This window comes from Dipteris shenzhenensis, chromosome 6 (genome assembly GCF_047967505.1).
Source record: "Dipteris shenzhenensis isolate YYH24624 ecotype China chromosome 6, Dip_SZ_1.0, whole genome shotgun sequence".
In the NCBI taxonomy this organism is placed as follows: Eukaryota; Viridiplantae; Streptophyta; class Polypodiopsida; order Gleicheniales; family Dipteridaceae; genus Dipteris; species Dipteris shenzhenensis.
In genome coordinates, this window is record NC_141601.1 from 7,500,031 (window position 1) to 7,526,663 (window position 26,633).

Genomic DNA, 26,633 nt, shown 5'->3' on the forward strand with positions numbered 1-26,633 from the left:
CCAAGATAGCTGACAGTCAGAATCCTATTGGAATAGTGACGTACAATAGCAACATCAACAAGACACTGAAACAAGCATAGTACATCATGGTCAGCAAAGAAGATCACAGCACTGACATCACAATTTTACTATGAAAGCAACACGCAAAGCTTAGCTGATAGCAGCACATTCCGAACCACTTGGTAAGCTACTATAATCACACCTCTCTCCTTCTCTTTCATGGCATGACTAGCTCATGTTGGATAGCTTCGGAGAGGAAACGTCGCCTCACCATACTGGTATTGCGTATTTTACAAGAAATAGAGCTCGGGTAGAGGCTGCTTCCCAAACATATGATCCAGAGAATATCTTTCACAACCCTAATTATATCCCTAGTGGGACAAGTTCCTCTGATAATTCCCTACATAGCCAAGAGGTGCAAGAGGTAAAAACTAAGCTAGCAAGGTAATGCTACTCACTCCAACACAGGAATTACTACATAGAACACTTGCCACTAATATTGTAGACAATGTTTTTGTGACTGCAAGGAAACAACTGAATTTCAATCCCCTCCCACCACCTCCAAAGAAGAAGAAGCGTGTCAAAGTTCAAGCTCTAGTAGCAGCTCAGCAAAAAATGCAGAACTCATTGGTTCAAAGCTACAAAGTTTACTAGCAAGAAAGGTAAAGGCCTAACAGCCATGTTGGGCAATTTGTGACAAGGTGGACATCTAGTGGATTTGGACAACTGCCAGATGATACCAAGAAGGAGCAATTTGCAGCAACATTCAATGGTAAAGCAATGAATTGGTTTATGCAGTATGGTGTTGCACATTTTGCCACTTATGATGATTTAAAGATTGCTTTCTTAAGTTGTTTTAGGAAAGAAAAAACACCAGAGGACATCTTGAAAAATTTGAGAAAAATGAAACAAAAAGTCCTCATGGTTGAGGACTATTCACAGATGTTTAGAAACCTCAATAGAAGGCTAACAACAAACCAAAGACCCACCCAGGAGCAACTAGGAGACTATTTTTGCAAAGGATTAAACAAGGAACTAAGAACTGCAGTAGTTGGCAGGGACCAGCTTGGAGGAGCAAATGATTTTAACAATATGGTGGAAGCTGCCTAGAGGGTAGAGAGAAGACTTGGTATAGCATCAAGATCCAAGAAGTCAAAAAAGAAAAGACATTCAGATTCAGAAATAGACTCAGAGACAGACACAAATAGTGAAGCAGAAGAAGATATCGAAGATGAGGAAGATGAGTCATCAGAAAATGATGAGGATAATGAGGAACACTCTAAGAAAAAGAAGAAAGAGAGAAAGCAAAAACTGAAAGAAAACTCCATAACAAAAAAGAAAGCAGACAAAATCTCCAAGTTGGAGAAGATGATTAAAGACCAGCTGCAAAGCTTAAAGCCACCCCCACAATCACAAAAGGTTTCATGTGAATTCTGCAAAAAGGACAATTTTGACAAAGAGAGATGCTGGTACAACCCCAATTACAGAGGGAGAGTACCACCTTACATTCAACAACAATAGAATCAAGCACCAGCAATACTTGCTAATCAAATATAGCAAGGGCAAGATTAACACAACAAAGGTATCAAAATGCAGCCCCAAGGAAGGCGTAATCAACAACCATGGGGGAACCAGCTACAGAGGCAAATGCAAGACCAAGCTTGCACCTACTATGGTATTGATGGCCATAAGCAAGGTCCACCATGTGAGCTTTAGTGCAAGCACATGGAGGAAAGAGGTATACCCATTGTTCAATACAATAGAAGGTACAATCAAAATCACCAGCAATAGCCTCCTCCAAGAGTACATATAGTCTATCCACCAGAACCCATCAATCAGGAGTACAACCACAACAATCAACGTAATCAAAGAAATATTCAGGCTTCGGTAGTTATGAGATCCAAGAATACAAAGCCATTACCAAGGCTAGGAAATGCCCCAAGGGAAACAACCAAGCCAATGAACTGGCCAAATCAAACTGAGACCAGGAACAAAGCATTGCAACAAGTGCTAGAGAACAACACCTCACAAGATGTCAGAAAAGAACACTTGATCAACAGAGGCAAAGGGATAATACAATACAAATTAGGTACACCTTGTCATAGAAGAGCGCCTTAATGATGCTCTCAGATGTTTAGCCATAAGGTTAGCCTTTCTTCTTTTGGCTTCTTTGATTGGTTTTGCCATCTTCTTAATGGATAGCTAAATTATATGTTAGGAACGTTTATCCATTTAAGCTTCTACAAACCAAATTTTCATAATTGGTTGCATTGTGTTTCTCTTTTATATGAGCTAATCTTTTATAATTTTCTTCCCATAACCTTATGCAGTCCCTTGTCAATTGTGGCTTGTAGTGTGTTGTCTTTCCCTTTAATTAGCCAATTGTTTTATCTATCTCCACTTTGGAATGGGTATTTTATGAGGTTCTACCTCTACATTCCTTATGTTTGTTTGTAGATGGAAATGGTATAACACTAGGACAAGTATTCTTAAGTTTGAGAAAGTTCTTTGAAGATGAAAAGGACTTCTCAATTTAAAAAACTAATTCTAAATTTAGAGAAAGTATTCTCAAGATCAAAAAGTATTGAGACCACCTGGAAGTTAAGAGAGATCTTTTGAACTCAAGAAACTTGTTTGCACTTAAAAATAGTTTCGTGATTGGTAAAATTTCATCAACTTAAAAAAATTTCTTTGAAATCATATATTTTCAATTATTCAAAAAGTTGAACTTATCAAATTTCTTAATAAGTTGGTAGGTCATGAAATTATGATGAATTATTACTAAGTTCAAACCCATTGTACTACATTATTCCATGTGCTAAAGCAAAAATTAAATTTTGCTATTCTCTCTCAGTGTTTTTAGGTATGATTGATTATAAGAATTGAAATGAAATCCCACTTTATATCTTAGAGTATCTTCAATAGGATTTGCCATATTGATTATTTACACTTGATGTATAGAAGACAATAACATATGCTATGATGTATATGAGAGAGGGAGAGAGAGAGACAAGGGGGCAGGAAGAAAAGAACAAAGGATATGTTACCATATTTGGAAGGCCTCGTAGGCCTATGAGACAAAGTACAATCCAATGGTAACACATACATGCCAATGTGGGTTGAGACAAAGGTTGTGCATGGCCCTTGCTAAACTCAAAACCAAAACTAATCCTCAAACTCAAATTCAAAATACATAGCTTGTTGCAATGGTAGCTCTCTCGTGAGCTACACAATTATCTTGAATTGTGTTTGTTGGGTTGTCTCTCACTAATGAGGGGTATGGTCTTTGTGAGCTCTGTATTTGGTGAGCCATATCAAGAATGATGCCTTGACTTACATAGTACCCTCTTATTAAATTTGGGATGCCTTGACTTACATAGTACCCTCTAGTCAACCTTTGCATCATGTCTGGTCTTTGTGTCTCTAGTTCAATTGTTCCTCATTGTCTCCTCCAACTAATCCATGCTGCCCTCATACCAGTTATCCCCTCCTCCTCTACTCCACCACATCTTGGAGCAGCTCGAGTGCATTAAAATTGTGATATCTCATGGAGCTCAATCTATCTCTATCTCTTGTACCCTTGTCACCTCTTGCTATTTGATTTGCTGCAATAGGGCCTCTTTATGTCACTGTATCTCCATTAGATAGAAATCAATGCAGACCTCATCATGAAAGTGAATCTGCCAAGAGAGTGGCCCAAAACTATGCCCTTCTAAAAGAGACATTGATACTATCCTTAGATCTCTTAGTAAACTGGGCAAGCACATGGGAAGGGCTCCTCTATCTCCATCTTTTCTAGCATGCATAACCCATAGATCCATTGATTTCCAGGCAGGCCTATCTCTCTCCTTGCCTCAATCCTTAGTTGGTGGTACAAGATGCATATCTATCCAATGGCAATCCTCAATGCATATGAGACTTGCCAGTCCTCTAAATACTAGAGTATGCACTCCATCCTTTGATACTCTCAAGAGGTGGTCGTGCAAAAATGGCTCTTGGTGGCAGACCCTTGGTCGCGACCCCCTAAGTTTGATGTATAAAGTTGGATAGATCCAATCATATGATACAGTTGATATCATCATGTGGGATTAGAGGACCAGGTGCATCCAAGCTATATTGAAAGGGGGGGAGGAGGTCCATTTGAATACCCTGATTGGCAAACCTTCTGGATATTTGTTCATATCATGCTGTGCTAACCCCTCCCTCGTCTAGATGACTCTAGTGTCAACCTTGGTAGTCTCCAACAAGGGAAGTCCCAAATGCGGTGAAGATATGTCATCAATTTAGAGTGGTGTCATGGCAAACTCTTCTTGTGCAATCTGATGGGGGATTGAGGGATTACTCTGAGTCATTCTCGACTCCATAATCACCAGTAACCCTTTCAAATTACCTCCAATTAGTTTGCTGATAGGTCACTACCCTAGAAGAGTGTTGCATACATGGCCATCAGCCTAACAAATGTATCAAATAGCCACCGCTTTGTCTAGGGGCCCTGAAAGTGTGCTTGGAACACTGTCTCTCCAATTGAGCTAGTGCTCCCTACCCTTGTATAAGTTGTGCCTTAGCTACATGGGTCATCAAGAAAACTGGCCCCATGAAGATTTCCCTTAGAGAGGTTTATTGTTGCATGATCTGCATTAGCTCCCCTTGGTAAGTGAAGTTGTGTTGATGGAGTGCTACTCGAGAGATGTTGAAAATAATAACCTTGGTCTCACCAAGGTTGATTGTCAAAAGTATCTCTCACCACAAAACATCTCTAGGGCCTCTAGATGGCTCTATAAGCCTATTACTAAGGAGGATAAGAGGAGTATGTCATCTGCATAATAACAATATCTATAACACAAAATTGGCAAGCAATGATCCCTCATCTCCCAAGCAGTCGATGAAAGTTGTGATATTAGCACTAAGAGCTAAAATAGTGTCAATGAGAAGGGCGATCCCTGATTCACTCCAATCATTCTCTCAACTCAATCTAATAGGCTTCTAGGGGCAAGCACTATCCCTCTAACTGACTCATAACCCTCTGATTGACCCAATCTAATAGGCCTCTAGGGGCATGTATTATCCCTCTAACTGACTCATATAGACTGATAACCCCCAAATCTAATAGGCCTCTGACTCATATAGATTGATATATGAGTATGTACTATCCCTTTGACTGACTCATATAGACTCATAACCCCCAAATCATGTATCCTAGGAACTACTACATTTGAACTTTCCTAATCATGTGTGATCATGGGACACTGTCAAAGGAATTCTGAAAGTCTACAAGCAAGCATAGACTTTATGGGATCTTGATCTTGTCTCTTGGATGACCACCCATAGAGTGAAGACATGGTCTAGGGTGGGATGCTTCCTTAAAATCCAACCTGCTATTCCTATGCCTCTATGTAGGAGCTAATCTCTCTCTCTCTCTAGTACTGGTCCATATATCTCATCCAATGTGTGACAAATCATGAGAGTATGGTAGTTCTATGTGTCCATGGGATCCCTTGCTTTGTGTATGATGGTAGTGGTGCTCCAAGCAGGGGGGGGAAGCTGTGACACATAGCATGATTGAAAATTTGTGCTAAGATCAGGACCAAGACCTTCTATCCACATGCAAAGTGCTTAATCTGTGACCCCTCATGGTCTTGACCTCTCCAGTTGTGGAGCAGACACAATACAGCTTGCACATTCTATGTGGTGAACAAGACGGATGTGGTGCACCTAGGCAGGAAGGACAAGGCAAGGGGAAGTGCAACATAACTAAAGGAACAAGCTCAAAGGAGACGATAGGCCATGGAATCATGTTTTTCTATGCCAACTTTGTCTTCTTCCAAGGCATTAGATATGAACTCCTTATTAGGGATTGTTGTACCCTTTTTAACCACCTCTTTTCATTTGAGCATATATGCCTTCCCCTTGGGAGTGGTGCATGATTTCAATGTGCTTCCCTTGCATGGTGGGCCTACATGCCTGCCATATCTTTTTTTATTTTTTTCATTCTCAGACTTTAGCTCCATTTTTTTAGATCCACTCCATAGTCACTTCGTGTCTCGAAATTGATGCAATTTAGTCCCCATTGCTTGTATCTTATATTAGAGGCTGTTTTTTTCTGATTCCCCCACCTTGCTTTTTCTTTCCCATTCCTCCCTCTTCATCTTCTCTTTCCTCCATGTTTCTTTACCTCGGCTAGTGTCTCGTCCACATGTGCTTTCTCAGCTAGTAATTTCAATCAAGATAAGGCACATTTTATTGTGTGTGTGTGTATGTGTGTGTGTGTGTGTGTGTGAGAGAGAGAGAGAGAGAGAGAGAGAGAGAGAGAGAGAGAGCGAGAAGAACTAATATTCCCATAAGAATTAATTAATCATGAGAGAGAGAGAGAGAGAGAAATCATAGGACTATTAATTAGGAATTAATTAAGTAAAATGCATATCATATTTATTATTATTTTAAAATAACTTGGTGTTTGTACTTTAGAGTAATATGTTTTTTTGAATCATTATTATTTCCTATCATGATCTTGAGCTCTCCAATTGTGGAGCGGACACAATGCAGCTCGCACATTCTATGCGGTGAACAAGATGGATGTGGTGCACCTAGGCAGGAAGGACAGGGCAAGAGAAAGTGCAAGATAACTAAAGGCACAAGCTCAAAGTAGATGATAGGCCATGGAATCATGTTTTTCTATGTCAACTTTGTCTTCTTCCAAGGCATTAGATATGAACTCCTTATTAGGGACTGTTGTACCCTTTTTAACCACCTCTTTTCTTTTGAGCATATACACCTTCCCCTTGGCAGTGGTGCATGATTTCAACATGCTTCCCTTGCATGGTGGGCCTGCATGGCTGCCATATCTTTTTTTAGTTTTTAGTTCATTTTTTTGGATGTCCACTCCGAAATCACTTCATGTCTCAAAATTGATGCAATTTAGTCCCCATTGCTTGTATCTTATATTAGAGGCTTTTTTTTTCTAGTTCCCTCCCTGCTTTTTCTTTCTTCCATTCCTCCCTCTTCGTCTTCTCTTTCCTCCATTCTTCTTTCATCTTTCCTCCATGTTTCTTTACCTCGGCTAGTGTCTTGTCCACACATGTGCTTTCTTAGCTAGTAATTTTCTCAATCAAGACAAGCCACATTTTAGAGAGAGAGAGAGAGATTATAGGAATATATAATTAAGAACTAATGTTATATAATTAAGAACTAATATTCCCATAAGAATTAATTAATCATGAGAGAGAGAGAGAGTGAGAGAAATCATAGGACTATTAATTAGGAATTAATTAAGTAAAATGCATGTCATATTTATTATTATTTTAAAAGAGCTTGGTATTTGTACTTTAGAGTAATATGTTTTTTTGAATCATTATTATTTCAAACAAATTTGGATCTTTGTACTTTAGAGTATCTCCCATAGGATTTGTTCATATGGTAATCAATGTTTGCTGCACTAAAGGTTATCCAAAAAAGGTTTGCACATAGAGTATATTGATTGGAAGAATGCAAGCACATGGATATAAATTAAAGTTATGTATTTGTATTCTTTTCTTGAGGGCAAATGATGTTTTATTTTATGGGATTTTATTTTTGTAATTATGATGGTTGCAAAGGAATCAAAATGAGTCACATTTTATACCATGGACTATTTTTATGAAAATTTGCTCATAGGGTGAATAACTTTCAGAAAATATATACAATTCTTAACCGATCATTTAGAAACAAAATCCCTCCTAAGAGGTTTACTAGTTGACAGTGATAACAAAAATGGCTCCTCCAAGGAGGTACAACAGAAAATCCAATATAGAATTGGTTACTCCACAGGTTCCTCTTTAACAAGGAAAAGAGGAGACGGCACTTGTTGCAGGTCTTGGTGAGTGACTTCACATTGAGAAAAAGGCTGGTGGTGTTCCTGAATTTCAAAGTTGAGTTGGCAGACCTATTTATTATAGTTAGCTTGATGCAAGAGGAAAAGCAATTAGACAACATGACTGTAAAACCAATCAAAAAATAGTAGATCTACAGCAATGAGCTTGTTATTAAACTAGTAAGCATTCATGCATATCCAAATGTGCCAAAGCGCATGTGCTCCAATACATGTCCAAGTGGCATAAGGAGTCTTCAGAGAGTCCCACAAAAGAACAACCTTCCAATTAATAGGCTCCCCTAGCTGCATCTGAACAATTACCAAACCCTTCTTGCATTAGGGCAAGGAATGAAGAGATGAAAAACATCCTCCTATTTGTTTGGGCACTTCTTGCAAGTTCCATCTCCCTTGCCTATCTTGAAACTTTGCAATTTGTCCCCACACCTTTGTGCATAATAAGCCATAAAAGAGTGGACATTTTTTCAAGGATCCTTTTATCCCACAATAATCCAAATTTGTTGCCCCATTTAAAAGGAGTGTCATACAACTTCCACCTATGGATTAGGATAGGATAAAGCTCCTCTATGTTATCTGCAAGGGTAGGAATAGGTAAGAGATGTAAAGATCCTATCTAATTGAATTCTTTGTCAAAGATTAAAACTCTACCCCCTTTCCAGAGAATTTTACGCTCCCAAAGCTCAAGTCTGCCCAAGTTTAAAGCCTACCCTTTCATGAAAAGGTGTCAAGCCTTTAATAGCTCATCATTGATTAAGGGGTTGTTTTTGAAGAGGGAAGAAACCCATATAGATTCTATCCCCATAAAGGAACCTTTTCTAGTGAATACAATATGTGCTTTGATCTACTCAAGGGTATTGCATAGAGATCTCCACAATTGACTTCCTTTAGTTGAGTGAGGCTCTAGATTAAAGATGGTAAAGAGAAAAGGGTAATCCCTCCATTTGTGTGCTCTGATAGGTCTGACAAACTTGAAGTTTATGAGCAATAAGTTTGCCCAATCTCTATCCGGATTGGAGATTACTTTAAGAATCCAAGAAGCTGCCAACTTATAGGAAGGTTGTTGAATATTAATCACTCCTAAACCCCCTTCACTCTTGGGTCTAGTACAAAAGGACCATTTGACTTTAGAGATTCTTCTCTTGGTGTCATTGCCCCCCTACAGGAAAGATCTGCAAAGTCTAGTAAATTTCTCCAAACCTAAGAGACAAGGACACCAAGAGAGGTAGAAAATGGAAATAGGATAAATACAATGGTTCAGTACCACCCTTCTTCGGTTAGCTTGAAAACTCCTCCATTTGTCAAGTTTATTCTTGAATCTTTTAAGGAACCAATCCCATCTTGCTTTCATACTGACCTTGAAATCCATAGGAATACCCAGTAGCCTAAATATTTGCCCTTAGGAATCTGTTTGCAACCTTTTGCTTTAAGTTGTTCTTGATCATTGCCAAAGAGGAAAGCATAGTCCATTTTCAAATGATTGACTTTTGAGCCAGAAGCAATGCAAAAAGTGTCTACACATTTTAAGGCATTCTCTATGTATTGTGGGGAATTGCAGATTGTGTGATTGGTGTCATCTGCAAACTATTGTGTCATCAATTGATTGCCAAAAGGTAATCCAATTCCTCTTAGATACCTTTTGTCAACTTGATCCTTAACCAACCAACCTAGAGAGTCTGTAAAAATAGCATACAACAGTGATGCCAGGGGGCATCCTTGTCTAATATAGCATTTTAGAGGTAGAGGTTGAGACATATCCCCATTTATACACAGCTTTGTAGATGCATTAGTGAGAAGTAGCTTCCAAAAGATGTAAAATTTGGGCCAATGCCTAAGTCTTATATAGCCTATACTAGGAAGTCCCAATTGATTCTATCATATACTTTATCAAACTCAATTTGATGAAACAGACATCTTGCCTTGTTTCTTCAGCATGTGTGCACCCTTCCCATAGATTTATAACTGCCTCTAGGATGTGTCTACCCTTTATAAAACCCTTCTATTCTGGGAGAATCCATTTGTCCATCTTGTGTTTGAGCCTCAGATGTAATGCCTTTGCATATATCTTGTAGCTGCAATTCAACATAGAGAGTGGCCTCCAATTCTTTACTTCTATTTTTTTACCTTCCTTTGGGATTAGTTTTATCACTCCTCCATTCAAGTGTCCTAGTAGATTGCCTAATTCAATATATTCTTGCCAAAGCTTGAGCAAAGATGGTCCAATAGTGTCCCAAAAGAATATGTAAAACTCAATAGGGAGAACATCTTCCTCCATTGTTTTACCTTCAGCCATGGCAGCCATGGCAAAGACAACTTCTTTTAATTCTTGGAGAGAGAGGTCTAGGTCAACCTAAGATTGATTAAGGCTAGACACCATTTTTGCTCTTGTACATCTGCATAAGTGATGTGCCTCGAAGATCTTTGCATCCATACTGTTTGTGGTACTCAACATTGAATAGAAATTATGATATTTAAATTCTATGTTTTCTACTTCTAATGATACAAAAGAAGTCTGGTCCTTCCTCAGAAGTGGAATCTCCTCTTGGGCTCTTTTTTTCTGTATCAGTCTAAAATATTTCCTTGAAGGTTTATCAGTTTTTCCAACCCACCAATATCTATAGTATAGATTTGCATCTATAGTAGCCGAATATGTTCTTGAAGGCGAATCTCTTCCTCTTGACAATTAGTAGATACGAGCCTGAGTGTCTACTGCTCTTCTTCTCCAATTCCTCCAAGTCTTTACTTGGATTGTCAAGTCAAAGAGCTCTGATGGTAGCCCTATGCTTCCTTGTTGTTTTGAATACTCTCTAAGTAGTGAGGACAGCATCATGCCAGCCTTGTGAGAAGGAGTCAATTGAGTAGAATATAGAGTTACAAATAATAATTATTGCATGCTGAATAGATTGAATTCTGAAGAGAGAGTGGTCAGCTTTGAACCATGACCTCCCTCTATTCCCTTTCCCAAAGTCAAGCCTTGTGAATATAAGTTTGTGATCTGATAGTGTCAAGGAAGAAAAAGACCCGAATTCTTTTCCAATAGCAAGATCAAGAATGGCTTGTTAGATGTAGACTCTATCTAGTCTGGCTTCCCTTCTGCTCCAATTTGTCTATTTAACCAAGTGAATACCCTAGGATCACCAATGTCAATTAGTTGCAGACTTTCTTTAAGTTCCTCCCAAAAGGAAAATCATGAACCTTCTAATATTGAGCCTTTTTCTAATCTGTCTTCTCCCATTTCAACCATGTTAAGATCACCTAGTATCACACAGTTACTATCCAACTCTTGGAGGGAATGCCAAGTAAGCTTTTTGGACTATGCCCCAGTAGGAGCCATAAATAAGTGCAACTGTGAAGGATAAATTTTTGTTGTTATAATCTATAGAAATCCATCTTTGATTGGCATCATGTCTAAAGTTGGATATACTTGCTTAGTGATAATAAAGTACACCCGAGGCAATACCACCTCTGCCTTCCTCATGATCAGAGTAGAACCACGTTCTTCTTTTGTCAATTAGCTTTAGTTTGTTCTCCAACCTAGGGCTGATTACCTTTACCTCTTGAATACCTAAGAAGGTTGGGGAGAGGGAATTCTCCTTTAGCCACCTGCTTAGTTCCTGACTCCAGGTTTGCTTACCATTCTTGCTTTTCCCCTTTTTAACCTTGGGGGGAGGGCCTTTTGGAGGGGCACCCTGGCCTTTAACTCGATAAATTCTCCTCTTATCATGAACAATGGCCTAGGCTTTGCCTTGAACTATAAAATCTTTTTGTTTTCTTTGAGATTGCTCTGGAAGTTCCTCTTCTAACTCCCCTACATCAGAGTCACTTGTACTAGCATCCAATTTATTGACCTCGTTTTCAAACTCTTTTGACCATCCTGGTTTGACCTCATCCTCATCCAAAGCATTTTCATGAATCCACCTATCTGTCTCCTGATCAATCAGTGACTCATAGGCATTACTAGTTTTTAGAGGGGCAAAAACACTTGTAACCAAATGACCAGCATTGGCCACCTACAAGTTCTGGATTTCCTTTCCTTTGGTTGGCTCTGATGCACTGGCAGGAGGTTCCTACTTATTAAGGCTTTTGGCCTCCTTAGGCAACCATTTGGGTTTAGCCGGCTGTTGCAACTTTTCTTGATTAGGTTTCCCCCTGATTAGGTTTCCCCCTGTTTCTCTTCAGAGGACAATTTTTTATAGGATGAGAAGAAAGACACACAAGAATATGGTAAATTTTTATAGACCAGAGGCTATTCTTTGAAAATACCCTTCCTAGTCACAATGACCAGGGTGTCAGGCAATTCTTCTCCTACATCCAGTTTCACACACACTTGGGGATGTCCCCTAGGATTGATGAACTGTTTGTTTTCTATCCCAATGAATTGACCTAGACTTCTACAAAGATTGGGAGCTTGATGCACCAAAGAGAAAGGAAGGTTAAGGAGCTCAACCCAAATTAGAATGAAGGTGGACCTAGACTTGTCAGGATTGAAGTCCTAAGACCAATACTCAAGGTACAACAGTTGATTTCTAATGGTCTACAAGCTGTGGTGTAAAGGACTAAAACCCATTTCTTCTTTCTCAAAATCCCTTCCTCAGAATCCTCACACTAGTTACTAGTAGACCTTTTTGAATCCAATTGGTTCTGAGACAATTCTCTAGAAAAGCAGCAGATGGCCTAGGTCCCGGTATAAAACCTATGAGTGTATGTGTGGATAACCAGTTTAAGAGATTTATCTAACCTATCCTCATCAAGAAGGCAACTACCTTAACTTTAGAAAATGAGCTCTCTTCATTCGAAGAGTCTTCACTCGCTCGTTAAAATGCTCGTGAATCTGATGGTGGTTGAGGGCAACCTGGAAAGTCTAGCAATGCTCTCGCATTGGCTCTATTGGTGGCATCATCTATTCTATGTCCTTTTGATGCTTTGGAGGTCTACTCATCATTTCCCTTAGTTATTCTTCCTTCTTCAGAGGGGCTTCTTCCAAAATTGGAGGTAGGGGAGCCTTTGTCTCGCTCCACTTTCTTTGCTTGGGTTTTAACACTCATTTCAGTGCTTCTCTTGTCAACGCTTCCTCTTGACTGCTCTGAAAGGTGTTTCTTAGGTTCCCCTTGGAATTTTCTACTCTGTAAGATGGGAAGTGGAAACCTCGACAACCTGTGGTGTCTCTTCCAACCCTCTGGCTTCCACTGGCAATGCTAGTATGACCGCGTTCAAAAGGTGGGGTAAAAAGGCCCCCCTTGAACTCTTGCACCACACTCGAGTACAAGGGCCGTGTGTTCTTAGCTGAGGATCCACTTCCCTCTTCTCAAGTTTTTGTGCTCTTAATTGGAGCGTGCTCTCCTCCATCTCTTTGGCACTCCGACAGTTGCTCTTTACCATTGTCGAACTCTTTTTGTCCAGGGAGGGGTGGGAACTTCATATGGGAGAAGAGTTCCTTGTTCCAAGTGAAGCTTGGGAAACAAAAGTTGCTTTCATCAGCCAACGTTTCAAGTACAAAGCTGATGGAACTGAAGATTGCATCATGAAGATTCATGCGCACGAGTAGTCCCATCAGTCGACATCAAGTTCAACGAATTCAAAGTCTGGCTAGATTTGGTGGCTAAGGCTAGGTTGGAGGGGAGCTTAGTCCCTCTAGAATCTACCTCCATCCCTCCTCCCTCCTCATAGGGTATATTGATCCTTGTTTTGCTAAATGTTCTTTTGTGCTATGGTGAATTCTTGAGAGCGTTTCAATCCATAGCATTATGAACAAAAGAATTCAAGCATGGGGATATTTAATTAAGAAGCAGTTGAGAACTCCTTGTGAGGCATTAAGATTGCTATACTACACAATAGTTTCTTTTATAAAATTCTAGAAATTCATGGTTTATGTAAAATAATAAACATAAAGTCTCACTTTTTACCTTGGATAATCTCCAATATTATTTCTCATATTATATACTTATCTATGTCCTTAAAAACCCATCATTTTTGTTGTAGTAAATTTTGGATCTATTATACAAGGAGGCAATATCTAGTCATTTTTACTTAGTGCATTCTTATCTAAAATTTATATTTATTATACAGGGAGGTAATATAGAGCCATTGACCATGCTAGTGATGGCGGAGAGACTAACATGAAGGTATATATAACATGTGGGAACGTTTTTGCTCATTGAAACTTTCATGATATGTTGCTACAGCTTTCTCTTCCATTTAAGTTTTTAGTATTCCCTACTAAGCAGAAGCTTGGAAGCTTAGAGTTTGTTAAGATTTTGTTGATGCCAAGATTCAAAAGCCTTGCTATGATTATTCCAGGCTATATGATTGCAAATAATGGCAAAGATTTTGTTTCCTTTTGACAATGGTGAGAACGTCTGAAATATCATCAATGCATCGATTTTCTGTACCTTGCACCAATTGTTTACACAGAAGTGCCTTGTTAGGATGCACACAATAAGATGGCACACTGTTTGCATTTTTGTATCCTAAGGATGTGAAAGCAGAGGATACCATTAGATTATTTCGGCAACACCGGAGTAGATGATTCTAAAAAGACCTTGGATGTTTGATTCATATGCTTTCTCTTTAGTTTGGATACTATCACATCTCTGTAAGATTAGCTACAATTTAGAGAAATACGTAGCCAATTTTAAGCATTACCACGGCATGGTCAATGGCTAGAAAATGTTAAGCTAGTCAAATATGTTTCCAAATGCATGCAAAGGAGTGCTATTTTCATCAAGGAGAATTAATCCTACCAATTGTATGTAGCCAATACAAGAACTACAATGTAGTACCACAATGTTTTATCTAACTATACTAATGCAAATTGAGATAATGTAAACTCAAAATATGGTGCTTCATTCTATATTCTATCTACATTCTAGTTTATATGAATTATATATGTGCACTATGTTGAAATTTCAATTCAATGATCACCTTTCGGCTTAATTTCTCTTTTGCATATTCAAATATCTTGTTTGTATGTCACAGGTGTTTTTATTTCTTAGCATGATTTTTAAATGTACATTGATGTTGTATTAGGAGTATATGGTCTTATCATTAGGATTGTTCATCAGCTTTTCTACTGATGGCATTCTGTTGATTGCATGGGTGGGTTGGCTAGAGTGAGGGCTATCCACCAATAACAAAATTTGCAAGGAGTAGCTCAAAGATGATTCTATAAAGGAGCAACGAGGTGATGAAGCCAAGAGAGTGCACAAGGCATCATAAGTCCGAATGTGATACTTTCTTAGGAGCTATTGAAATGCACTTCACTCATGATTGAGAGGACTCTACCATGAGAAAGAGCAACTAAACATTGGTTATTTTAAGATTTCCAAACCTCCTCTCAAGTTCATCGTTTCAATAGCTCAATATGAAACAAGGGTACTGTGCTTAACTTCTCCTTCCTATCTATAATTCCTATCTATAATCTGATGCAAATAGTTGGAAAAGGTGTGTGTGTGTGTGTGTGTGTGTGTGTGTGTGAGAGAGAGAGAGAGAGAGGTAGAAAAAACTTTTTCCCAACTAAACACTCTTACTATGATCCCAAATTTGAGACCCATTAGAGCAGGTCTCTACTAACCCATGGTAGATGGGTCATGCTACTCGTGTTTTACAGTGCAAAGGAAACTCACCAATGTCGAGCCAAATTCAATGTGATGATTGGCAGACACCTGAATCCCTGGCAGCTATGCCATGCTTCTTTTAACGAAGCAGCCCCATTTGTCCATCAATTATTATCATAAAGTAGGTCCTTATCAAGGTATTTTTCAAGTCAATTAAGACAATTGTATTCCATCTATAATAAATTTTGTGCTTTGATAGCATGCCTACAAAGAATGAGATCTTACTTTCACTTTGTTACACTACCTTGATAGAGGGAGTGCTTTAGTGGAGAGTTGATGCTACTTTTGCAAAATTCCAATTATTATTTGTAAAATTTTGGAAAGGTAAATAAAGTTAGCCTAATCAACGTAAACAAAGGTAAATTTAAAAGAAAGGTAAATAATGTTAGCCTTATGATACTTTCACCATCAATTAAAACTCACCTTCAAATTAAAACTGTCTTTTCATAGGCTAGCAAACCTTCAAAGGCATGTGAAGGCTTTCTTGGCAAACCATTGAACTTCTAACTATGGATTATTCCCCAATCTCCTCTCTGTCTCGATCCCTTGTTTCAAAGCTCTCCCAACCAACTTCCTCCTTTTTTCATCTTCATAGCTCAATAAGAAAAGGCAAATTATCATGTTGATGGCATATTTATCCATGGGTCTGATCCAATTACATCATGAAGAACCCTTTAAATAATGTGTGATAAATTCATCTCCCTCACTTTAAGCACCATCAAGAGCAACTAGCAAATATATATGCAATTTAATTACTAGTATTACTATGAAACTCCAAGCGTGGGCATGTACCTCTTCTCATGGAGTAAAAATGCACTTTACATGTACATTTAGTGCAAGATTTGTAGTCGTTAATTTGCAAAAGAGTAGCATTCGTCTTGCATCTTATAGGGAGGATCCAAAAGGTCATAGGTCATTGAACCTTAAGAGCACAAATAGTCATGCAAGTTGATGCAATTGAAAGATGAAGATTCAAGCTCCATTACTCTGAAAGATACTAAAACATGTAAGATGAAAATTGGTGCCACTTGAAAGATGAAGATTCAAGATCCATTAATGTGAAAGATGGTTGAAAGATCTAAGAGCACATATAGGTGCCACTTGAAAGATGAAGATTCAAGCTCCAATAACTTGAAAGATATAAGATGCAAATTGTTGCACTTGCATGGGCCCGTGACTCTCCTTAAAATCTAGCTTTGCCTTGCATTTAGTGAGAAAATTCAAAAGCCAATGGTTGTAATCTTTTGTTTTGACCATTATGAAGTCATTGCTAGCTTTAGTTTTCCAATAAGTTAAAATTTAGCATGCAATGTCAAAATCAATCAACGCTCATCAAAATAATACTTGTTCTTGTGTGTCGTATAATGAAGATAGATAAATATCATCATGTTATGAAACTAGCAAATGTATATATTTAGTACTTGGAGAGACATTCAACAAAATGACTTTGTTCAAGGTGCTCTCATGTTCATATTAAAGGTGATACAATGATTTCACCTTTACTGAAGTAAGGAGAGGTATTCAAATAGGAGGAACATGGAATATCATATGACTTTGTAAAGGAGTTATTGGTCAACTAATTGAGGAAGTTGGCAAGAAGACTTAAAACATTTACATAGCAAGCAAATATTACGAATTCCTCCTAGTGAAGAAGTTGAGCTACCACACTTGTGTACCTTGTTCTATCACTATCCTCAAGACTACCACACTCTTTATGGCAAGTCAACTTTGTAGCTAGACTACAATACAATAGGGACTAGAAAATCATGAAGGTAGGTGAGAAGTTGAGGACTAGTGGCATATGAAGTACCATTAGGTTTTTGTTGGAAATGGGAGGTTTATGTAACCATCCATTCTCTTGCCCATTTGTGTTACTAGAGTGCTTGAAGAGGTATAATATGACTCGAGTGGTTACATGTACTGAATGTTCCAATATATATGAAGTTGGTTGTACACTTATGGTGGTGGTTTTCTTGTACTACTTCAATGAGTAGACATTCAAGAAGTGCATATTTATGAGTAGGTGGGTGCAATTTCGAGCAAGGGTGGGTAGCAAATCCTACCAAGAATTTGTGTGTATGTGTGTGTGCGCACACATGCGCACACTTGCATAGTAGCCATAAGATGACCAATTAGGGGAGCAAGCGAGGCAAAGGGGGGTTGTGCATGTGGGAATGTTGATACCCTATGCTACCCCTCCTATTCGTCTTAAGTTGTGTATATGTTGATATGCTTGAAGAATGCTAAAGTTCTTTTTATGTTGATATGTTTGAAGAAAGCTTAAGTGCTCTTTTGGCTACTATGTCAACTCAAAATGAACTACAAAGTAAAGGAATTTAAAGGGATGGAAGGTCACCCTTCTTCACCCTAAGCCCTCCTTGTTTTGAGCATACACATGAGATAACGCTCTAGGACAAGTATATAGGGTAATCATAGTCGTAGGCATGTAGCACTAGTGCATACTTCGCAAGAGGTGGCTCACTAATAGTGTATGGTTTTTGTCCTCCATAGAGTCCAAAGTGCCCAAAAGCAAACCCGAGTATAAAAAGGCTATAGTAGGGTTGTCTCCAAAGAGCCAAAAAAGCTTGTCGAAGGGAACTCTTGGAAAGCATGTTTGTAGGAGCATAGAGACACTTTTTTGGCGAAATCACACACACACGTGTACACACACACACACACACACACATGAATGGACTTTTTTTCTTATTTGGGTGAACACACACACACACTCTTTTTTTTTGGGGGTGGAATCCACTTGCAATTACAGCATTAGAAAATCTCCATAAGGGACAAGTAAACATTTGAATCTATCAATCGAACATACACAGAGACAATCGTAGAAAGATTGCCTATCAAAAGTAGAGAATCGTGGAAGGAGTCTAATCTCGAAAAACTCTATGATTTCTCTCTATCAAGAGAGTCCAAGAGAAGCCAACCGGTGACTGGCATCTCGAAAACATTTTTTTGGGGGGCGTAAAATCTCGGGAAAAAAAAAACTCACACACACACACACACACACACACGCACACACACACAAAAACACAAACAAGAGGCCTGCAATGTGCATAGGGGTGACCGTCAAGGGGGCGGACAATGTAGGAAGAGCCGTCTTCTCCGTTCTGCAAAACTGTGACAACAAAAAGCTTAAATCCGCCATAGCCAAAGCTGAAATCTGCCATAGCTGACATCAACAACGCATTCACAAAGCTTCATCTCCGCCATAGCCGCAGATTCCTTGCTCCGCCTTTCATGGCTTCCCAATTCATCCCCGTCCAATCCCCCCCCCTCCATTCTCAAACCCCCCCCTTCCTCCCTCCTGCTGCTGCTGCTCCCCGACCTTGGCTTGTTGACCTTTCCTTATCCTCTTCCCCCCGCCTTTCCCTCTCTTCCCGCCCTCGCCCCCGTTGCTCTGTCGTCTCTGGCGATGGCGTCGCCTCTGCGTCTCCTGCTGCCGCCGCCGCCGCCGCCGCCGCTGCTGCTGCTGCGGAGATCTCGCCCCCTGCCCCTGTGGAGGACGTTCCCATCGAGAAACGTGGGCCCTCTTTTCCTTGTTTCACATGCATGCTTTGAGATCGCGGTGCAGAGCTGCTGCGTCTGTCTGTGCATTGTGGGAGAGACGGATCGGAAATGCTTATGAAATGCGAAGCTGCTCAAATTGGAGAGAGAGAGAGAGAGAGAGAGAGAGAGAGAGAGAGATCCTTTCCGCTTTGCGAAGGTAATGAACGTCCAGTTTTTCTACAGGCTTCCCAGCTTTTCCTACGGTTCTAGACGTCAATCAGATTCGAGATATCCTTCCTCACAGGTAACAGACTGTTGCGTGAAAGTTTCTCTTTCGATTTGGGTCTTTTCTACCATCTTATGGTGTTGAATGAGAGTGGTCCTTGCATGCAGGTTTCCGTTTCTCCTTGTAGACAGAGTCATAGAATACACTCCCGGTGTCTCTGCGGTTGCAATAAAAAATGTGACTATCAATGACAATTTCTTCCCCGGTCACTTTCCAGACAGACCAATTATGCCCGGTGTGTTAATGGTCGAGGTAATCGTCTAAAACTCTTGTTTATTTAGGAGCAACAATTAAATCCGTTGTCTAGAGGAGGGAGTAGGCTAAGTAAACTTTCCTCGCTGAATAGTTATCCTAATATTCCTTACCTGATGCAGGCAATGGCGCAGGTTGGAGGCATCGTGATGCTACAGCCTGAAGTAGGGGGTTCGAAAGAAAACTTCTTTTTTGCAGGAGTCGACAAAGTACGGTTCAGAAAGCCTGTTGTTGCGGGAGACACGTTGGTCATGCGGATGACTCTGGTCAAGCTACAAAAGCGTTTTGGCATTGCAAAGATGGAAGGCAAAGCATATGTTGGTAACGACGTGGTCTGCGAAGGGGAGTTCTTGATGGCCATGGGAAGCGAATAAACCTCAAGCTACATGCATCAGCTCGAATGATCTTGGCCATGAGGTGTGTGACGAGAGATGCAGGAACTGGAATGATGGCACCTGCCTCAGTCGACTTAAGCCCAATATGCAGCTAAACAGAAACAAGCATTTTTAAGCTTAGAGAGCGAGAAATCAAATAACGTTGTAGTTGTAGCGTAAATGAAGGGACTAGACTAATCTTTTCAGCCTCCTCTTCAAGTGCTGCGAGTCTCCTGACACCTTAGTATAAAGAGCTCTGTATTGTTGCATACTCTTGCGCGCGAATGTGGATGTTTGTGTATGTGTGAGAGCATCTCCGATACAATGTTTTACATGCAGAGTTTTTCGCAATGAAGTTAGGTTGGAAAATCATTGAGAGATGCAGCCCCAAGGTGTGAACTGAGTGGTGGATCATGAAGTGGTCAGCTTAGGGATGATGAGATAGTGGTAACTAGAATAATCGTCTATGAATGTCAAGAAGTAAACCTTACCTCCTATTGACCACATATGATAGAATTCATGAGCTCAAGGATATCTTTTTGGTCTGCCACTTAACAAGTGGAAGCCTGAGTAATGATGGCCCTGCATGGAGAAGAGAAATTAGTTTGTACTCTCTATTTGTCCTCTCCTTCCATTCTCTATTTCTTGCTATTTGCACCCCTTCTTTTTCTCCCCCTTTCTCTCTCTCTCCTCTTCTTCTTCTCTTGCCTAGCTTCCAATTCGTGCGCACCATCTCTGGCAGGCCCATTGAAGTTACTTCACCTTGTTTCCTTAAGTTCTGTTTGAAAACTTTTCATGGCGGCACTTTCCTATGATACACCTTTGCAAAATCATCTGGTCTTCACGAAGATTAGGCAAGATTTTCTATTCATGAGGACTAGGCTTCGCATGTTCAAATGGCCATACCTAATGCCACAAGATTTCTTTTCTGATTTATTGAGAGATGTAGGCTTGTATAGATGATGTTGGCTTATAAAGGCCTTCTTTCTCAATTCATTGGCTATGATTTGGAAATCAGTCTACCCTCGGCTCCGAAGTGCTGATAGAAACTCAGTACAAAGACCTTTGTATAAATGGATGCTCAAGTTTGTGTGGCGTATCGATTTGTATATGTGAGAGCATATGTTTATACTATGGTCCACACACATTCTTGGGTGTTGATGACGTTAGTGGGGATGTCATAGTAGCTAGTCCCCGCTATGCATGACTATCATGGGATTGAAACTGTAGTAGTATTTTTAGAGGATGAATTTGGACATGTTTCTAGATTCATCTAGATATATGATTTGGGCCTTATTCCAAATGAGACATTTCCCTTCATCAAAATATCCCTTCTTGTTTTGTTTAGTAAGGGCAATAATTGATAGAAGGTTTTTCTCCAAACTTGGAAATACAAAGCCTTATGTACATTCCACAAAATATTTGGGAACCAACTTGGCCAACATTGCTAGCTTAATTACCCTATTCCTTTGATTATTGCTTGGACTACCGACACTATTACATCACCCATTATCATATTTCGACTCACATGGTAACGGGTATACCCCTTAGGTTGAACATATTTCGACCTAGATCTTGTTGTTTTCCATTTTCTCATTTTTGTTCTTTCAGGATTCTTAACACATCATCTTTAGCCAAAACATTGGCGGGGCTGGATAATGTTTTTACTGATCTTTCAATTCTCTTGGAGAGCTTGAGTTTACCTTAAAAAATACAAAGGAATTAGGGATCGTTTGATCTAATGTGTTCCCCTGGGAGAATGCTAAGTTCATTCAATGGCTGTTTCGGGGATGTGAAGGTAGAGAAAGAATGAAGAAACTTAAAGATAAAATTGGCAAGCGAGCTTAGTATAAGCGAAGCCGTTTGCATATATAGTGAAGTAGTCTTCTATTTGGACTAACATTAATTTTTCAAAAAGTTGTACGTGAGCTTTAGTATGCATGTTTTGCAAAAGACAAGCAAGAATACATGTGAGTTAGGAAGAGAACCTATAGCTATCATGAGCATTAAGCATGGAAACACATACAAGCACAACATATGAGGGAAGGAAAAATGCAAGACCTTCAAGCATGAAGAGGAAGTCCAACTTGGGTCAAATTAAGCTACTCTTATCCCTCATTGAGAAAGCATCATATACAAGGAGGTTTTAGTGGTTACCCACAACCCTTCCATTTTTCCCTTCTAAGATTGACTTCCTAGACTAACAAATTCCTTAGCGGCAATGTTCTTAATTGGATTGATTGTGAATTGGAACTAGGAGAGAGATCCTCCTAGTTGAGCTTGAGATTTTGAACAAGCATATGTGAGCTTTGGTAGATTTAGAAGTTTCCAAGCAAATTTTGATGGACTTTGGGTTCACTAGAGTGAGGTCTCTATAAGTCATGATAAGGCTCAAGTAGTTATTTTGGAAGACATTAGAAGGCCATGAGTAATGGCTTTTGTACTTGCAGAATCTGACCGTTGCCCATGGTGTAGTAGTCAAAAAGCTTCATACTTGTGCTCATGGAGCTTAATAGCCACTCCATTTGATCAATTAGCTTAGTACGTCACAATAGCCCTCTGGATGTATTCTTTTTGAGGCAAACTTCAAATTACGGCAACCAAAAAGAGGCAAACTTCAAATTACGACAACCTATCATTTGTGATTGGAGCATGGGAGGCCTTCCAGCACTAGACTAGGAATAGATGTCACATGTGTTTGTTATTGCAAGTCCTTGGAAGCCTTAGAATTTGTTAGATAGCAGCAATTACATGTTCTTTTGCAAGTATTATTAAAATAATGGTAACATGTGCTCATGAGATTGAGTGGTTTCAAGATTTAAGCTTCACAAGTGACAAGACATAAAAGTGCTTGTAAAGTCTATAAGACAATTGCAAAAAAAAAGGATTCTTGGCTTCATAAAATCATTACCAATGCCTGGGAGCTAGGTTGCAAGATTTAATGATTTAACAAAAGATTTGACACCTTGTTTGCATAGTCTTGTGGAGCTTGCAAAAGTCGAAGAAGTCATGTGCACCTCGCAAAGGTGCGACAGGCCTATACCTGCCAAAGTTGCACTTGCAAAATACATTGACTAACAAATCTACATGGCTAAGGAAAATTTCCGCATCATCATGTGACATGGTGCTACCATGTAAGCAATTGCCACCAAAGATAAGTCAATTTAACCCAAGTAAACCTTAGTTCAATCTTGGACAAATTCAACTTCAAAAAATAATAATAAAACTCCTAAAACCTAACTAGTTTAGAGTTGGGCTAGTTTGGTTAGGCTAAGTTACGTCCAATCGGACTCTCAATACAGCAAGGTTTGGTTGGAGCACACTTAGCTTAGTTACAACTAGATAACATGACTTATGGATTTCCATTAATAACTCCAAATGAAAGGCTAAAAAGAGGCGGATGAAATTGGGCACCAACCTTATTCAAGAGGAAATAGTAGTGTGCATCTTGTGAAACTTGGAGAACAATCATCTTGGAAGTTTTTGCCCTACTCCAAGATGGAACCACAAATTACTGTCTAAATTTATTTTGTTCAAGTATTCTTCTCGTGAAAAAAAAAAGACTTCTTCTTGTGAAAATCATGCTCTTGGGCAATATTGCTACTCTCTCAAATCAAACGTCATGTAAAAGCATGCAGTACTTTGATACAGTGAATTACATAATACATGCCATAGGTGGACTAAAAAGCTGTTATCACCTCACTTTGATTGTCATGTATATACTCAAGCATCAAAGTATCCAGTGGAATCTTCTTAAGAGTTGGAACTCTTACCAAATTAAGAGAGTCAGAAAACATGTAATCGTACCTATTGGAAAGTTGCCCATATTAAGTGCCTTGGAAACTCGTAAACGAGTATCAAGCATGCTACATCAGGTATCAAGTATTTATCAAGAGGATAGTTTCTTCTAACTCCTTGGAATAAATATCCATTGAGGGCCAGTGTTGGAGATCAATGGCTATATTCTGAAGAATCTGTTTATTGCTTCTTTCCACAATTCACTCAAGCTTTTAAGCAAAAGCTTCCACGCAAACAAAATGATTTAAATTTCTCAAGAATTCCATAACCTGAGGTCACAAGGAATAGAGATTATATTTCACTGTTTCTGCTTAAGAGTATATTATTCATTGAACTGGCATTAGCTCCATGATCCTTTGCAACCATCACATAGATTAAGCAAAATGTCTACCCAGCAGCACATAGATGTGAGGGATCTATCCTTGTTCCAACAATGCTCTATAAATAAAACATTCATTCTTTGGTTACCAACCTCTGTATGATATGACCATCGGAACCTGAATTGTCAGCAAAGCGGCATACAAACTGTGTAAACCTTCTGTCAAAGAATCTGTGGAGTGAGTTCACCTTTACCCCTGCTCTTTCAACGTGCAGATGGGCTTAAATGCAGATCCAGGTACAAGAAGTGCATGCCTGAAGCCAAGAAATAACTTTTATACTGTTGGAACTCTTATTCTATGCTCCCTGTTTAAAAACTTTCCATGACTAAAAATTTGTTCTCAACACAATTGACGAGGAACCCTGAGCAGTTTAGTGTTTCATAACGAAGTTATGAAAGCCTGTATATGTGCTGTACTCCAGTCAAGAACGTGTTCTTTCCTTAAGAGAAGATCCAATCAAGCTACCTCTCATTAAGGGAGCTGTAACCTAATTTCAGTTCTGTCAAATACTATGGAAAACGAGTTCATCCAACACTTCAGAGAAGAATTTCACCAACTTTTCCAGTTCGGAAGTTAGAGTTGTCACATACCTAGAAATCATGCCGTATTTGTCTATGAAGAAGAATCACCCAAATGCGACGAGGTAATGGCCAGGTAAAACCAATAAAAGAGCAAGGATTTGTTGGAAATAGAGGATAGAATTGCTCACACCTCACACTCCCGATCACAGCTCAAACAACACTCAAAGGGACGGAGAGAGATAGTAAAACTCTGATATATTCTTCCACAATAGTGGGCTGATAAAAGCTCAAGAGATGAGTGTACAAAACAGCCAACAGATGCTGTCCCGAATCCTGAGTCTACTCCTCCCCCCATGCGCTTGCTTGTGCAAGGCTTGTCTGTGCAAGTGATAAGGAATGAGGGGGGGGAGTGGGGGCCTTTTATAGGCCCATTGCTGGGCTGTGAAAACCGACCAGCAGGGGGTCGGCCCCCTGCTGCAGCACCGACTAGGCTGGTCGGTCTCTTGTAGGCTGTTCTAGCCGGCTTGGGCAAGGCCTATATAAAGGCCCATGTGCCCAGCACATGGTCTGCTGGTGCAGTCCGCAGGCCCTGCCTTTTGCTGCTCCAAGAGACGCCTAGAATGCCGCGCCATCATCTCTTGCTGTGCGGGTTCCAGCCAGGTAGGTGCTCTGTCCTTTTCTTCCCCTACCCCATAGTCTTCTGCCCCCTTGTCCCCTCAAATCGGGTGGGGTAGTGACTTTCTAACACCCCCTCTCAATGACACACATGCATCGAATGAGGTGTTCCATCTGCTCCTTGGGAAGCGCCTTTGTGAAGACATTTGAGATGTTGTCATTGGTCGGGCAGTACATCAGCTCTATGACTTCTTCGTCGATGAGTTCAGGAACAAAGTGGTAGTGAACCTCGATGTGCTTCGTCCGTGCGTGAAACACGGGGTTGTTGGCGATTGCTATGCAACTCTGGTTGTTGCACATAACCACCAGCGCATCTTCTTGGGCCACATTCATGTCCTCCAAGATCCACCTGAGCCACAATGCTTCGCAAGCCACTGTACAAGCAGCCCTGTACTCTCTGTCTCTGTTGATGAAAGGGCGACAATAGGTTGTTTCTTACTCAGCCATGACACAGCTCCTAATGAGAGTATGAAACAATATCCAGAGGTCGATCTCCGAGTATCAAATCAATATCACTTGCCCAATCACTATCCCAGAAACCTCCCAACTCAATGCCTCTCGTATAAGTGATGCTGTAGATGCAGGTACCCTTCAAGTACCTTAGTACCCTCATACCTGCGTCCCAATGGGCCTTCTTGGGTGTGGCGGAGAACTGACAGAGCAGTCATCTCAAACTCCTCCATGAGAAGTCTCTTGACTTGAGCATTCTTCTTCGTATGATCCCCTGTAATGATGAGGTCATCCACATATAGAATCAATACCAGCCGCAAATCCCCCTCTGTATCGAGGTAAAGATTTGCCTCTAATGGACTCCGCTGAAGTCCAATCTTCTGAAAGAAAACATCTATCCGCTGATACCAAGCTCTGGGGGCCTATTTCAGCCCGTATAAGGCCTTCTTCAGTTTGCAGACTTTTGATGGGGATCTTGGAATCTGAAATCCTGGTGGCTGTGCCACATATACCTCCTCCTCCAAGGTTCCATTAAAAAATGCAAACTTGACATCCATCTGAAAAATAGGCTTATTGTGATGAGCAGCCAGGGCAATGACTGTCCGAATGGTCACCATCCTAGCTGTGGGGGCGAAGGTCTCGTCGAAGTCAAGTCCTTCTGACTGTGCATAGCCTTTCACCACCAATCTCGCTTTGTACTTGTCCAAGCTCCCATCTGACTTGAACTTAAGCTTGTATACCCATTTAGTCCCAATGACCTTCTGCTTGGTTGGTTTGGGCACTAAATCCTAGGTGTCATTTTTCAAAATGGCATCCATCTCTTCCTGCCATTCTGGAATATCCTTTGCTTCCTAGAACGGGGCTCCTCAAGCTGAGCCACCATAGCGTAGTTCATGGAGGGAGTCTTCATGTTGCGTTGAGACCG

The 26,633-nt window shown here is 40.0% G+C and overlaps 1 protein-coding gene and 1 pseudogene across 1 annotated transcript; one reads left to right on the forward strand and one right to left on the reverse strand.

Annotated features, from left to right (window-relative positions):
- LOC147900718 (uncharacterized) overlaps nt 1-18,653 on the reverse strand; it is a 36,913-nt pseudogene extending 18,260 nt beyond the window's left edge.
- LOC147900719 (uncharacterized) lies at nt 18,547-20,090 on the forward strand. The gene is made up of 4 exons (XM_087375584.1): nt 18,547-19,006; nt 19,216-19,276; nt 19,366-19,510; nt 19,633-20,090. The coding sequence occupies exons 1-4, from the start codon at nt 18,724-18,726 to the stop codon at nt 19,882-19,884; spliced, it is 741 nt and encodes a 246-aa protein (XP_087231710.1). The 5' UTR covers nt 18,547-18,723; the 3' UTR covers nt 19,885-20,090.
- Nucleotides 20,091-26,633: the final 6,543 nt, after the last annotated feature.